This window comes from Mauremys mutica, chromosome 5 (assembly GCF_020497125.1).
Source record: "Mauremys mutica isolate MM-2020 ecotype Southern chromosome 5, ASM2049712v1, whole genome shotgun sequence".
NCBI classification, from domain to species: Eukaryota; Metazoa; Chordata; order Testudines; family Geoemydidae; genus Mauremys; species Mauremys mutica.
The window spans coordinates 23,635,200-23,650,671 of record NC_059076.1 but is presented as its reverse complement, the minus strand read 5'-3'; the positions used below and the strand labels follow the sequence as shown (position 1 = coordinate 23,650,671).

Sequence of the window (15,472 nt, the reverse complement as noted above, 5' to 3'; positions counted from 1 at the left end):
CAGTAGCCATCAGAGATATTTTCACACTAGTTGTCCACACCACAGGTTTATCTTCTTATAGCCTCTGTGGAGCTGAGCCTAGGACAGGGGAGAGAGGAAAGTGCCCTGAAATCCAGTATGCAAAGTCAGAACAATAATGGATGGAACAAGCTTTTCTGGTTGATTTTCATCATGTCCAACAAGGACACAGTGACAACCATTTGGCAACCATTAAGAGTCTGATCCAGTGTCTACTGAAGAAAAAGAAGAAATTCCGGTGTATTTAGCGAGCAATGGATCAGACTTTTTATCCTTCTCATGTCCAAAATTATTAATTAAAGTAAGTAAGCTTTTTTTGAACGGAGGCCCCATGCAGTTTACAGCACAGGGGGACTGTCTCACATTTAAAGTTGTTGTACTGTATTGTTATAGTATGTATCTGTGGGCACCTGAGTCTCTACTGGCTTCACCTTGTGTCACCAGTTATACCTGTGCAAAGTGGAAGAAGAAGAGCTCTATGGCGCTTGAAAGCTTGTCTCTTTCACCAACAGAAGTTGGTCAGTAAAAGATATTACCTCACCCACCTTGTCTCTCTCATATCCTGGGGCCAAGATGGCTACAATAACACTGCAAACGAAGTGTGTATGAAATTCTACCAGATCAGTTTCTCTGCTCTCTTCCACTGGTGGAAGAATTTCAGGCCCATTTTGCACTCAGTAAATGTATACATGTCTATGCAAGGTGCAAGGAAATGGAGAATCAGGCCCACACTATTATTGTTGAAAGGGCAGATTCTGCCACCCTGACTTGTGCTGAGTAATTCCATGTTCCAGAAATTTCCCCATTGATTTCAGTGGAATAAGGTGCTGTTCAATGTGAGTACATCTGGAAGAATCTGACCCTAAGGGTGCATAGTTGTGTCTTTGCAGCACTTCATCTGGCAGTGAGATCGCTTGGAGAAGGAACACTGCATTGGCTAGTGATTGTTGAAATTTAAAGCAATCGGTTTTTTGGCCCAGTTATTTGTTCTAATTTGTTGACTGTGTCTGAATTGCATCTTTTCAGAATGTCTCTTTTCTGTTCACACATCTAGTTCTTTGCCCAGCTGACTTGTAGTGAACAAACCTGCTGAAAATCAATTTCCTCAGCTGTTATCTCCATCTGTCCTGCCACAAATACTTCTTCTTTAAGACATGCTATGTCTTGTTCTTCCAACATGTGCAGCACACTATAGAATTGTGTCTCAACACCTTGGCAGTGAATCATTAGTGAGCTGATTTGATGCCATTTTTCCATCATTCAGAGACCCCATTCAGTTCATAGCAGCTATAAAAGGAAGGAAGATTACATGTTAGCATAAACAGGGGAGAATGGACCAAATGAATATTTATTGTATTTTGTGCAAGTCATGTGTGTCTAATTATAGAAAGAGCCTGACTACTTCTAGGGCACCTTAATTTACAGATCTCATTCCAGTGGGAAAATTAAACCAATGACTCTTGATTTTATTATTGACAGTTTATTAAATCTTAAATTTCCATCTGTTCCAGTAATTTGGCATTGCTTCTAAGACATTAGTGTTGCTTCAATGAAAAAAAGTTTCGCTTTTGCCTGAACATCAATCCAATTTCTAACTTTCTGCTCTTGGCTAAAAAGCTGGTGTCAGAATGGCTTTTGGTTCATGTACAAGGAAGATACCAGCACATGATAACTTTGGCAATAAAATTGTTTTTCCTGCTTAAACGTCTGCAATGACTTATTTCCTCTTGGTTGAAGCTATGGCAAAATCTTTGACGGTCATTGCCAACCTTTGAGTCATTGCCAAGCCTTGGATGTTGATCATGCGAATCTCTTGGAATATCTTAACTATCTTGTTGGAGAATCTTCTGCCATTTTAACATAGTGCAGAGACTGAGTGTGCTATAAATTATTATTTTGTGTGAGTTAGTTTCTACTTTGACATGTTCTATGGCCTCCCTGAAGGGTCTCTCTTGTGCTAACTGTATTTCTTTTTGTAATGCTGCCTCTTGTAATTTTTCACCATTGTGATACAAGATAATGTACCAGAGTTAAAGCAGTGACATTATACGCTGTGTCCCCCTCTGACTTGATTTCCCTGTATTATAGTTTTGTTGGAGGTTTGGGATGTGAATGGCTAAACATTTTTCAACATCGCATTTGAATATACATGATGAAGTGACTGTGGAAATTGTTACCTTTCATTGTACTCTTGTTAGATCTTGTAAGCCCACTGGTCTTGGGTCCAGCTAATACTAGTATGGGAAACCTCCAAAGAAAATACACATTTGCTAGGAAGTGCCATGGTGATTCATTAGACAGTCTTGCCCCTGAGTCAGTCTACACTGAACCAAAGCTGCAGAAGTGGTGCTGACTGCTTCTGGTCATTAAACTTCCTTGGCTAGTTTTTGCAAGAATAGAGATCTAGATTCCAGTGCCCTGAACAAATTGCAAATTGATAATTCCAGTCTGTGTACCTAAAATCCCCCTCCAATTTTAATTGAACAAAGCAGTCTTCACTTTCTTCCTAAACTATAGTGTTAGTGTTACTGTGTGCTATGGAACAACTGGTGTGTGTCAAACAACTGGTGCATTTCAGTAAGGATTCTTTTTCAACAGCAATGGGTCCAAAACAAAACTCTGGCTCTAAACCTCCTGAACTTTGGAGGGTGAGGCTGGAATCCAAATCCCCTTCTGTATCTAAATTTTGCAGCTGAACCCTATGTCTAGAATGAACAGTAACAAAAACTTAGATCCAAACAGTAGAAATATGTGTGTTGAAATCCAGATACAGAAGCTATGTCTTAGCCCTTCTCTACTATTGGCACAGTATGTAAAGCTTGTATGCCTTATTTGAAATGTTCTCTGTCAATGTAAGCCTATCATTCACCATTTCACTGAATGGATTTATATTCTCCCCTTTTGCAGTTAAGGAACAAGCTTCACCAAGGTCTTGATTTTTGTGACTGCGTGTCTTAACTGTGCTGAGAGTCTGTTTGTATCAATGAAGGGAAGAAAGTAAAGGAAACATATCACTGTCTAGAACAATTTATTCAAGCAATTTAGACTCCATATTTCTTTGTGAATTATTCATGAGCAGGTTTAGAATTTGTGTTCATTGTTGGAATTATTTGACAAATGATTTATGCAAACGTGTATCAGCCTGAGGATTGCTTGTGAACTATTTGAGAGTATGTTATACTTAAGTCCCTGTTTTTGTTGTGTGATCATATGGTATTGTTTCTGTTCCTTGACTAAAAGATTCCCAGTCCTGCAAAAGAGATTGTTTGCATTGGTAGGCATGATGCTTCCTCTTTCTGTAAAAAGATTTGCAAACAGAAATTCACTTCCATAAACGCTTCTGGAAAGTGATTTAAAGAGGTTGGAAATATAGAGAAGTGAAGTCACAGTTTTCTTCAAAGGAATATATTTTGCAGCATTTGTCAAACTCTTATACTGAATATCCTTGAGGTGTAATCCCTGAGGTACTCTAATGATCTGGAAATTTGACTATTCTAACTCTTTGCTCCTTTAATTATCTAATATACTAATTCATAGATTTTTGCTTTTTCAAAATTCTGCTGCACTGCCATTTACCTTTCAAAACTATTCCAAAACTCTTATTTTTTCATTCTATTCTACTGTCCTTGTGTTTAGATTTAGCACTGATTTTTTTTAAATGATTTGACTTTTAAAGAAATTAAGGGTTTGAGATATTCCTGAAGCAATAATTCTGTGATTGTACTTAGTCCATTATGAGTTTATGTTGAAGTAGAGCCACAGTAGGGAATTTGCCTGTTGAATATCACTAGAACAAACGGAACTGTTCATTGAGAGCAATTTAATGGATTTGGCCTTTTTTTTCCCTGTTTGTGAATTGTCCATGAAATAATCGGGGTGCTATAAGTTTTGCTTAGTATTTGCAATTGTTTGATGAATGCATTTTTCAAGTATTGGGGCCTGTGGATTTTTTGTACAACTGTTCTTAGAGCATTTGATCATCAAAATTCAGTCTGTGCGATTGTTGCCTCTTTCAAAATTCAGATCTCTCACATGGTTAAGTCTTTGTTTCCTAGGAGACTAAATCTTTATGAACAAGAATTTAAGAAAAAAAGCCTGGAAAAAGTCTGGCCTTCTGTGCCTGCAGAGAAGGCCGGCATGTTTATAGTCAGAGGGCCAGATTCAGATACCCCTAATCGGATTAAATAATACTGTATTCAAGGTGAACAATAAGGTGTCAGAATTTATTTATCAGGCAGAGGACTGGGAGCACTATAAGGAAGCTTAAAACATATTAGGGCACTTTAAATCTTTTCCTGTCTTCTTTTACACAGGAAAGAACATTATATTTGACTATGTATAGGGCTCCCAGATTTTAAATAATAGCTGGGTTCCTTCCTGACAAAGCTGTAAATCAGATTTATTAGCTGTCTAGCATACTTTTCATTCAGTTTTCTCCCATAACAGCCATACCAAGTAATATCTGTGCCTATTACTATGCATCCTCCCTTCTTCCTCCTTGCCTGGCACTAACACTAGATGGACATCCATTTTTCTCCGTTAATTGGTGGCTCTAGTTAGTAGTTTCTTATTCTTTTCAGTGAACCAGTCACTAGAGTGGGACAAAGGCATGGAAGGAGACCCAAAGGGGATCTTAGCAGGTGTGTGCTACTCAGGGTAATCCTGCCTCCTGTTAGATTATTACTAGTATAGTAATATGGTCAACTTGCCCTGATGGAAACTGCAACTGGCCCCTTTTCTGGGGTGCCAGGTTGGAGGAGGGTCCTTCCATCATCCTCTCCCACAGCGTCTTGTGGTCCCACTCAGGACCCCACAATCTATTCCTGAATAAGGAATTCTGGCTTTGGCGCACTGTGAGCTGCTAACCTCAGGTGAACAATACAAATGGCCCATTCTCCTTTTCTTGTCCACCACTCAGCTATTCATTGACAAAGATGTGAAATGGAGACAAGCAAAATTAAAGAAATTGCAGTAGCTGTTGGGCACAGAGGGACAAATTAGCAATAGGACCACTGTTAATGGAGATGCCCAGGAAAGGACTAAAGATGTGCAGAGTCAATTGTTAACATTGCTATACTTGTACCCGTGTGTGTGTTTGTTTTCGTGGAACAGTTGTCCATCATCCTAGACAGCAGAGTTAAATAGTTAGACCTGCTGGGCTCAAACCCAGCCAGTAATTTGGGTTAGGCCAAATTATGCTGTGTTCTTGTGTGGTATATGAGGGGAAAGTGATCCCAAATAACTATCCCATGCAGTTGTGTATCTGATGTTTCTGGTAGAACAGCAACTGCTCTTTTTTACCTCTCCCTTGGATGCGGGCTACCTGATGCAAAGAAAGTGAATGATGGCCAGTTGTGGAGGGGAAAGCATTCTGCCACATCCTCAGGAATGGTGCAAAGGTCACACTCCCACTTGGGGATGGTTAGTTCTGGGAGGGATTTCTGTATCATAATGAGGCACAATCCTTCCTGGACTTTCTTGTAAGACTTTGCTGCTTGACCGTCCTCCAGTGTGGGCTTGTGCCTGAATGGTATAATCTAGTCCTCTCTCAGGCTAGGCAGGAAATGTGTGGGCCAGAGGGAACCTGGCAACAGAGTATAAAGTGAGTGATAGGTTATACGAGGATATAAGAATAGCTTTCACTGAGTCATTATTGTGGAAGATTGAGAATGCTGTAGAGAGATTCACTGAGGACCTGATTCTGCTACCCATATTCACAGCAGGATTGCTTGTGGAGTGAGGTACTTCTCAGCACAAGAGTAGCAGGATCTGGTCCATATCCGTCTCGGGGAAAGCCTGAATCTCCGACTGCAGAAGTGTTCAGCAACTGTTTAAAAAATGACAAGCCTATAATAATGTTTTAAAATTAATTGTTGAACCTGCACAACCTGAAATAGGAATACTTTGCAGAATACCAGCATCTTTCAGTATTCATTTTATTGCCAGGAGCAAACCCTTTCTCGTCAGGAGCTAATCTCTCTCCTTTTGTCAATCCGCTGACTGCACTCCAGTGCCATACCTAGGGAAGAGTGAAGAACTGCAACAGCACTGCTCTTCAGAGCTCTTCACAGCCTCCCTCTCTTCCTCCCTCAGACATCCCCCCTCCCAAAAATAACAGCAAATAGGCAGAACTTGAAGCCAATCAAAATTCTTGGAAAATGTTCTCTTTCCAGAACTTCTCAAGTGGACTGATGGTGGAGTTTTTAAATTTCCCTACTGGCACTTATGATCTTGGCATGTGTCATGTTAGCTCAGGTTGGTGAATTGATTTCTGTTTTGTAGCTCTTGATAAGCTTTCTTTGTTTAAAGTGAGGATTGAGGTAACTCCAGTAGTCTGCCTGATCAGGAGAAGAGTTGTTTTCAAAGTGCTGTATGTCACTTGACATAACCCATTGTGACAGCTATAATCCAGTGTGACATGCCCCAGTGGGGGGCCTCTCCTGGAGAAAATTGAAGGAAACGCCCTGAAATTGCTTATTCACGGTCAGACAATGTGTAAGACAGCTTCATGTTTGGAGTAAAAGCAGAGGATTTTGTCAACATTCAACCTAGAGATAATGACCCTGTGCATCTCTCCCAGATTTACAGCATTATGAATGTATAAGGAAGAGGTAGGCAAGATCTGTCTAGTCAAATATGTAGAATACTGAGCCTGCTACCATCTCTTTTTTTTAAGTCTATTAAAAGTTTATGGTCTTCTGCACACTATATGGGGGCCAAAACAATTCTGATGTCTCATCCTAATGGCAAAGACTATAATGGGAATGGGAGATGCGAGAAATGCAACTACCATCTCCTTCTGACAGGTTTAATATGCTTAGCCTCTTGTGGTCTTCCTTGAAGCCAAGCCATGACCCCTTGCTAACTAGAGGGAAATATATATTACTACTTGCAAGAAATGCTCTTCACTTACAGTGAAGGTCACACAGCAGTTTGGCTCTCCCATGGAACTCTGTGCAGAAAGCCAACCAAAAATGCCAACCAGACTTCTCAACTTCCAATAGCTCTGTAGCAAAATTGTATTGTTGATGTTTAGGAACAGGTTTAAAACAGTTCCTGAGCCATAGATTTTGTGGAATGTCTGTGTGGGTGGCCTGGATATTGGTTTCTAAAGGCATTCCAGATAGACTCTTAGTTCTAATTTATTCACACTTTTGGATCATGATTCCGACTCCATCAAAATAGTTACAGTACTTCTGTGGGTAGCGTCACAGAATCAGCCAATGCAAAGTGTTCCAAGCTATTCTGAAACTGATTTGAATCACCCTATCCTTTATTAGAGTCATTTATATTCACAACCAATCTTTGATTAAAATAAGCATTTCCCCCTCCCATAGATAATCTGTGTGTGCATGCACATGTGCATGTGAATGTGTGTAGAACACAGGAATTTAGGAATTACCATACTAGATTAGACCCAGGCTCCATCTAGTCCAACATTCTGTCTCTTACAGTGTCCAGCACTGAAAGCTCCAGAGGAAGGGGCAAGAAACCCTCACAATAGGCAGTTGTGGGGGTAATCTGCCCTCCCCCCATGAAGGTATCACCCTAATCCCTAGTGGTTTAGAAATTGGTTTAACATGCACACATTCAAAATCCAGATTCCCTTAGACTGAATCAAGTTTTGTCTGTGTTCCAGTGATAGGATCAAAATAACATAGCTCTTTCCAATCTCATTAACATAAAGGTAACATGCATTGATGCTGCCATTGGTAATATTTCAACTTTTTAACTGAACACCTAAATCCCCATTGACAGTCTCAAGTATGAACTTTTTTTCTGTCCTCTAAGTAAATGGTGGGAGCATTTTTCCTGTAATATTCACAATGTGGAGAATTCCTGCCAGTCAAACACTTAATGCGTTTGCTGTTTTTCCCCTGCCTTCAGTATGTGGCAGTATAGATAAATAGATACTAGGGCAGTTTCCCCAGCAGTAATGTTGGTGTAATACTGATGTATGTTTTACAGCAAATGGAGATTAGCTCTTATATTTTAATGACATGAGGTAGTGTGAACATAAGAACGGCCCTACTGGGTCAGACCAATGCTCCATCTAGCCCAGTGTCTTGTTTTCTGAGAGTGGCCAATGCCAGGTGCCCCAGAGGGAATGAACAGAACAGGGAATCAAATGATCCATCCGTTGCCCATTCCCAGCTTCTGGCAAACAGAAGCTAGGGACACTTCAGAACATGGCTTTGCATCCCTGCCAATCCTGGCTAATAGCCATTGGTGGACATATCCTCCTATCCTATATTAGTATAGGAATTAAGATCACCTTGTGATGACATGTATCAGAGGGGTAGCCGTGTTAGTCTGGATCTGTAAAAAGCAACAAAGAGTCCTGTGGCACCTTATAGACTAACAGACATATTGGAGCATAAGCTTTCGTGGGTGAATACCCACTTTATCAGATGCATGTTGACAAAGTGGGTATTCACCCACGAAAGCTCATGCTCCAATATGTCTGTTAGTCTATAAGGTACCACAGGACTCTTTGTTGCTCTTGTCAAGACAGACATGAGCTGAACTTTAATTTGACTACTCAGTCCTTAATGTGTCATGCTTCATGAGGAGCCTGAGTGTTGGCCAAAATCTGGACCAGAAGCATTGTAAGATTTCATCTGACTCAATAGATTATTTGGGATTGAAATGGGAGTTTCACTGCCCAGGTAAACAGTTCTATCCTCCTTGTGCACCCTAAACTCCCACTGAAGTTGGGATATGAGGGGGTGTAAGGTCTGCCTGATCAGGTCCCACAATAATACTCTGCACAGATATAATCCATTCCTCCAAAAAGCATGGATAGGCATAAATAAGTCTCATGGCATCCCTCTGAGGTAGGTAGCATTGCACCCATTTTATGATTGGGAAAACCAAAGCTCAAAGATGTAAAGCGAGTTCCCAAGGTTACAGGAAATCCACTGCAGACCCAGAATTAGAATCCAAATCATTTAACTTCCATTTCTCTGCCCCAAGATCATCTTTCCCATGTGTTCAGTGGAATAAGTGTGTCAGTTTCACTTCTAATTTTAAGCATATATAATTATATTACTTTAATGTTTATGGTAGTTAATTTGTCTTCAACATTTGTACTATAACCATCATGAATAAACAGCATACATTTCTTGTATTCTTTCTCAGACTGCTATATTTTTTTCTACCAGGTGAAAATATTATTCTTGCCTCTATTTCATCCACATCTAGGGTATTCTGTTTATTGTACCATATCATATCTCACTCGTTGCATATTACTTCTCCACTGGCTCATTCTGTCTTTGGCAAACACTTCACTCAAAACATTGTTTTCATCTGTACAGATATCTTTTGTATGCTATAGGTTCTTCATCCTGTACTTATATTCTCCAAGATAAAGCCCCAAATCTGGTATTCCGTTTTTTGTGTGTTCCCTAGTTTTTATCAGATGCTGTCTGCCTGAGTGTGTTTTAACCTGGTGTGTTTCAGTTCTTCATGAAGAAGGTCTATTTCTGTGTTCTTCAGAGCTGCTGGTTTAATTTGCCATCTGAGTGACTGCACACTAGCTTTCACTTTGAAAACACTTCTGCTGGTGTGCTGTAATGCAGCTTTTGGTTTGGTCTGTCTGATGTCTAGTGGGATTTTATGTATCCTTGGCTTTAGAAGTTGTTTTGAACGGGGGAGGTGAGAGTTAGGTCACCTGTTCATCAGCATCTGAGTTACATTCTGCCATAGAAATGTTCCTGTTTTCCCTCCCTCTCTTCTCTCCTCTCCCTTTTCTAATAATTACAAAAAGCCATTTTAGCCAAACAAATTGCTGGTAGATTTCTGAGGGATACTCCTCTGCCCTGTCACCTACAGGGAGGGTTCAGCCCAATCCAGGAACGTTGGCTGGGTAGCGTCAGGAAACATGCATTGCCATTGTCCCTGCACATTTGTTCTGTGGCTCAATAAGGGAATTCAGTTCTCCAGGGGTCTCCCTCTAGCACCTTTCACTAGTGGTACATTTTAAGACTTCAAAAAATAATAATAATCACATCTTGAACTGTTGCAAAATGAAAAGGCATTTTTATTTTGCACCCCTTTATGAGAAGCCAAACCATTCAACAGATTGTTTAACCTCCCACCATTAACTTCTGGAGCCTCCCCGGCCTCCAGTATTCACATAATGATAGCTTTGTAGTTGCCCAGCACAGGGCTCCATAGCTTCCAAACCAGATTGCCTGATCCTGTGAACAACTGCAGTGCCAGGGCTTGTTCCAGTCAATCCCAAGATCTTTACTGTGCTGGTATTAACTCTATAGAGTCACCGGCCTCATCCCAGTGAAGGCAGAACTTGGCTACGTAGGAGGAAAGGGCTGTCAGTCTCATTCTTTTTCCTGTCCCATTACCAGCTGTAACTATGACAACACTCAGTTGGATGTGGTAGGGAAGGGAGAGTTTACTAGCATCTGGGTACCTGCTTAAACTTGGTGTTTAATAACTTTCCTTTCATTTTTTTCCATAGTGGAGTGTTTTCTGCTCACCAGACTTAAAAAAGGTATTTATTGGATACAGTTGTCTCCTGTTTGTGTATCTCATCACATTAGGTACATCATGTATAGAAAAAAAAGTTGCTTAAATGATGTGAGAAGATAAGTGGCTAGGTTTTTTATTCTCTTTTGTAGAAATTGTTTTTAAATGCAAGGAAAATTGAATATACAGTTAAAATGCATAATTTTTAATAAAATGTAAAACCAAAGACTAAAAGTCAACCAACCAAACCAAACTACTATTTGTTGTAAACATGTGCATCAACAAAACCAAAAACCTGCACCACCCAAAATAGATTCCATTCTTCGTTGTCCTTGCCACTTTTACATCTTAAAAATCAACCCATTTTGGGGAGAAAATGGCTATCCTAAATAAAGCTGGATGCTGCCACCTTTAGGGCTGGTCTGCACTCAGTGTTTGTACCAATTTAACTATATCTGTTTAGAAACTGATACAGTGGAAGTGGTGTAACCCCCTAATGTGGACACGGGGATGCTGGCATAAAGGTACTTATATCAGTGTGGCTTATTTATAAGCACCTTTATACCTGTATAACTGCACACACTGCAGAGTTGCCCCAATTTCTAAACCAGTCTAGTTAAATTGCTATAAATATTGTGTCTAAATAAGCCCTTACTGACACTGAATAGTACCTTAGGGGCAGATTATGAAAGGCGCAAAGGTTCACACTCAGGCACCCATTTCACACTCTGCTAGGGTCCCAGATACTACAGCTGCTCTATCTGTTGCAGTGCTGTGTCAGCACTAACATTATTAACCTCTATTTTTAGAACTCAGCAATAAAATTTAGCTCAGCGTAAACTTGGCAGCCCGAGGTAACTAATATTCAGAGTGATTATCATTATTATTAATTATTGTTAAGCTACATGATTCCCATTAGCATTGTTGCGAATCACATGAACAAATCCCTGATCATCATGCTAAGCATTGACTTAGCTGGGTGTCTTAACTCCCTGCATGCCTTCTGCAAATCTCCCCCTTGCAGTCCCACCGAAATGAAGGAGGCCGTTTTTGGAGTAAATGTGTTACTCTACATGTGGCCACTCTACAATCGGGCCCGTAGTTTTCATTCTTAGGGCTAGATCCTGCAAATGGATCTCCCATGGGCAGAGCCCTGCACCCCTATGTAGCCCCACTGAATTCACCCATACGCTGCAGACTGTAGAGTAAATGTTCTGCATAATGATCAGGGATTCATTCATGTGATTCCCACTAACACTAATAGGAATCACAAGCTTAATAACTTATCCGCACGCTGAATATTAGCTACCTCTGCCTGCCAAGTTTGTGCCAAGAGCCAAATTTTATAGCAGAGTTCTAAAATTCTAAAAATAGAGGTTAGTAATGTAACTGCTAATACAGCATTGGAACAGGTGAACCGGCTGGAGTATCTGGAACCCTAGTAGTGTGAACTCTGGAGTTTAGTCACTTATCTTTGACTACCTTGTTAGCTAAATAGGCATCTGATTTTGGGTTAGATTAGGTTGTGCCTGATCCCCCCAAAATACTTCAATTCCCAGAGCGTGTTGATCTGTAAAATAATTATTGCTGCCATTCTTGTAGCCTCTTACATTAACTAAAGCTGCCTGCTTGAGACATGAGGTGGTGTAGATCAGCAGAGACACTAGCCAAAGATATGTTGATTGTATGAGGAGGTGGGACAAATAATGTGCTTGAGAACACCCCTTCCTTTTTACTTCTTATTTCCATGCTTTAAAACAGAGGGAGAGCTCCCTCACCTGGGGGAGCAACACTCCTCCTTCTCCTTGGATGGCATGGGAAGAGCTTCCCTGCCTGTTACCATCTATTTTAACCACTGCCTGTGTTCTTTGCAAGCTGTTCCCCAGAGCTCTTTAGAAAGGAAGGTAATTATGGGATATTCTCTCCCAATTTCTCTTCTCTGCTTTGCTCCTGTCTCTCTGACAGAGACACAGTAGTTCTGCTGGTGTGATTCAGACTACAGCTTGGGCAAATGTATCCCCCTGCAACCACCACCCAAAACGTAGAGCCAGTTGCTTAATGAAGCAGACAGTCCCTGTAGCTCTTGTGTGTGAATTCATAGACCTCGAGGGTTTCCTTGTCTGTCTCTTCTCCCCATGTGCTCTCCGCACTCCCTCATTACAGAATGCATGCTCTAGGGCTGGCAGGCTGGCTGAGCGACAGTCTGTCAAGCGTGCTGATCTGGAGGACCCTGGTTGATAGCATTCCCATTGTCACTGACGAGGCTAGAATTCTCATTCCTAGGTTGAGTGGTGAGCTTCACAATGCCATGATCAGCAGGAAAGAGATGTCTCCAGCAGGGATTTCAGTGGCTTTGGCTGAATCTAGCACCGGCTTCAGGGTGATTAGCTGCTGCAGGCCAGGCTGTAATAAGGGACAGAGATGTGTTTGTGTAGGAAACAAAGGTCATGGCTTTATTAACAATAACATCATTCCATATAGTCAAAAGCTCTTATCTGATCTGCACTAGTGACCTGCTGAGACAGCAGAGCCCCATTGCAGGTCACAGCCAAAGCTGCCATGACACTGTTCCCCCTTCACCCTGTGGGTTAAGCTCCAACCTGGCCACCTGCTTGAGGCACCGTGGCCTCCTCACAGGTCACAACCAAATCTGTTTAGGTACTTCAGACCTCACCTCAGGTCACGGACAACTCTCCTGAAGTATAGCTTCAGCGTACCTGCATGTAGACCTGGCAATCCCGTAAAAGCCTTGCTTCATATACCATGGAGTAAAGTGCAGACTGAATGAGGGAAGGCTTCAAGTGTCCATTGAAAAAGGCACTGCTGTTGCATCATTCGCTGTGTATACTGTGTGGCATGCAGCAGGTGAGGCAATGGCTCTGTGTGTAGAAAAGACTTCCATGGACTCTGTTCCTCTGGCACAAACCCAGTAATAGAAAATACGACTCACATGTATCTAAATTAGGAGCATTATCTGATGTTACACTGTATGTTTGTCTGTTTTAGACTATTTGAGAAATATTAAAGGAATAAAAACATGTATCATGCATATGCACAAGGGGACAGAGTTACGGTTTCAAAGCTCATCTCCCACCCACAGCCTTGCAGCAAATGCAGCTGTCACTTGTAGAGAAGCTGTGTGAGTTGCTTAATGATTCTCTCCCCGCCACAGTCATCTCTTCAGCGGCCTCCAAGCAACTAGCTCTCGTTACCTGCCATGACTAATGAGACCTGGAGATGCAGGTCTTTGTCTATGATAGAACAAAGATACAGGAGTTTCCCTGACCTCTAGCCCTAATCAAAACTCATTGAAGTTAATCTTTCATTGCCTCCAGTGGGCTTTGGATTGGGCCATTGTGCATGAGGAGCACCTGTACTTGAATTTTGGTCCCTTCTACTGCACTCACCCGCTCCTGCACCTCCATAGTGGTTGCTCTGCCTTATTTTCCTTTGACACCCTCAGCCGCTTCTGCTGCAAGCAGAGCCTCTGTTGGAATGATGGTCTCAAAATCCTGTGAAGAAAATTTCACTCTCAAGTTAACCAGATATCATCAACCCAGTGATTGTGTGATTGTTACTGGATAGTCCTGATAGGAACACAACGGTCGCCTTCCCATGATGCACCTGGAAACTCCTGGAGGTAGTGGTGAACAAGGAAGTCCATTCTCCCAGCTCATCCTGGGCTCTATATTGATGATCCTAAGAACCTTGATAAAGGGGAGCAATGGGGTCAGCAGCAGGTTGGGATTGGACCCAATTCATAATAGATCCTCAGCTAGTTGAGAAGGCTAGTACTGCTACATGACTTAGAAAAGCATGATATTGAGTAGGCTGCAAGAAGGAATTAAAGGAACCTCCCTTGCACCCATAGTCTCTCTCCTAGGCGGCTTATTGCGGGGAAATCCAGTCAGCTCATGGATCCATTGACCCAACCAGTTCCAACCCCAGCAGCTGTCCAAGTTGGGACACTGGGCCCCTGACACAGCGAATTGTGGCTTTAGCTGGGGTACTTTTCCTGTTCCTGGCTAATTCATCCAACAGATTCATCTTTCCCTAGGTGTTTGCAGCAAAGCTCTGCTTTCTCAGTGAATGACAACTGAACATGTGATAGAGAGAGCATGGGGATGAAAGGGTATCTATTTTACCCACTCCCCATACTGCTAGACAGCACAACCTGTATCTGATGGCATACAATGATTATTAATCTTGCAGTTCCATAGTATTGGAGTCATTGTACCCTGTGTCTCTGGCCTCTTTGATACTGAGGATGGATTTCACATATTGAAGGGGAGAGAGTCCTTGAGGCTGAAGAGAGTGAAGAAAAGTGCCACAGCAGACAGGAAGAGAAGAGAAAGAAGGTCCCTGGGAAGTCATCTCTGTTGTCAGAGAGGGTGGCAGGAGAGTTCCATAATGGGGTAGCATTTGGGGCAGGCAGGGCGTTAAGAAGGATTTGGTGGGAGAGGGTGTTTGGGGTCAGAAAGGGAGGCAGGGGAGGATCTCGGCAATTTAAAAAGCCTCTCTGAGGTGAAACTACCAGGTGAGAGGAGTGTGGAGTAAGTTGGGCTGGTTGGGTTATAGTTAAAACAGCTTCTAGCGTGTGGCAGCAGCCATTTTAAATATCCCAAATCCAGCCTTTGTTTCATTAGAAAGATACATGTGGCAAAAATGCTGGATGAATGTGTGAATCAAATCCAGACTAGATTCATCACATTGATAATTCTCATGGATTTCTTATGATTGCTTTCTTTGTTTTTCTAGATGATTAGGGTAGAGCTGGGCAAAATTGTTCAGCCAAAACATTTTTTGGCAAAAAAAAAATAAAAATAAAAATGCAGATTTGATGACACTGAGATATATTGTGAATTTGTGTTGGTTTTGTCAAATTTGTTTTTTGGGGAAACCCCACAAGCTTAAAAAAAATCTGACAAATTGAAGTGTTTCATTCTGACATGTTTGAAACAAAATG

General features: G+C 41.5%; 1 protein-coding gene and 1 long non-coding RNA gene across 9 annotated transcripts in view; one reads left to right on the top strand and one right to left on the bottom strand.

Moving 5' to 3' along the window:
• Positions 1 to 15,472, top strand: part of MAPK10 (mitogen-activated protein kinase 10) — a 255,588-nt gene that overhangs the window by 226,112 nt on the left and 14,004 nt on the right. For 4 of the 8 annotated variants that reach the window (XM_045018012.1, XM_045018017.1, XM_045018010.1 and 1 more), the window contains one exon: positions 10,499 to 10,531. The exons of the other annotated variants lie outside the window; for them this stretch is intronic. In XM_045018012.1, the coding sequence (XP_044873947.1) occupies positions 10,499 to 10,531 (33 nt within the window). The remainder of the gene's footprint in view (positions 1 to 10,498; positions 10,532 to 15,472) is intronic. 8 annotated transcript variants of the gene reach the window in all.
• On the bottom strand, positions 11,930 to 14,098 carry LOC123370993. The gene is made up of 3 exons (XR_006579682.1): positions 13,914 to 14,098; positions 13,224 to 13,385; positions 11,930 to 12,909 (listed from the first exon to the last, which is right to left on the bottom strand). It is a non-coding gene; the product is annotated as an uncharacterized LOC123370993 (long non-coding RNA).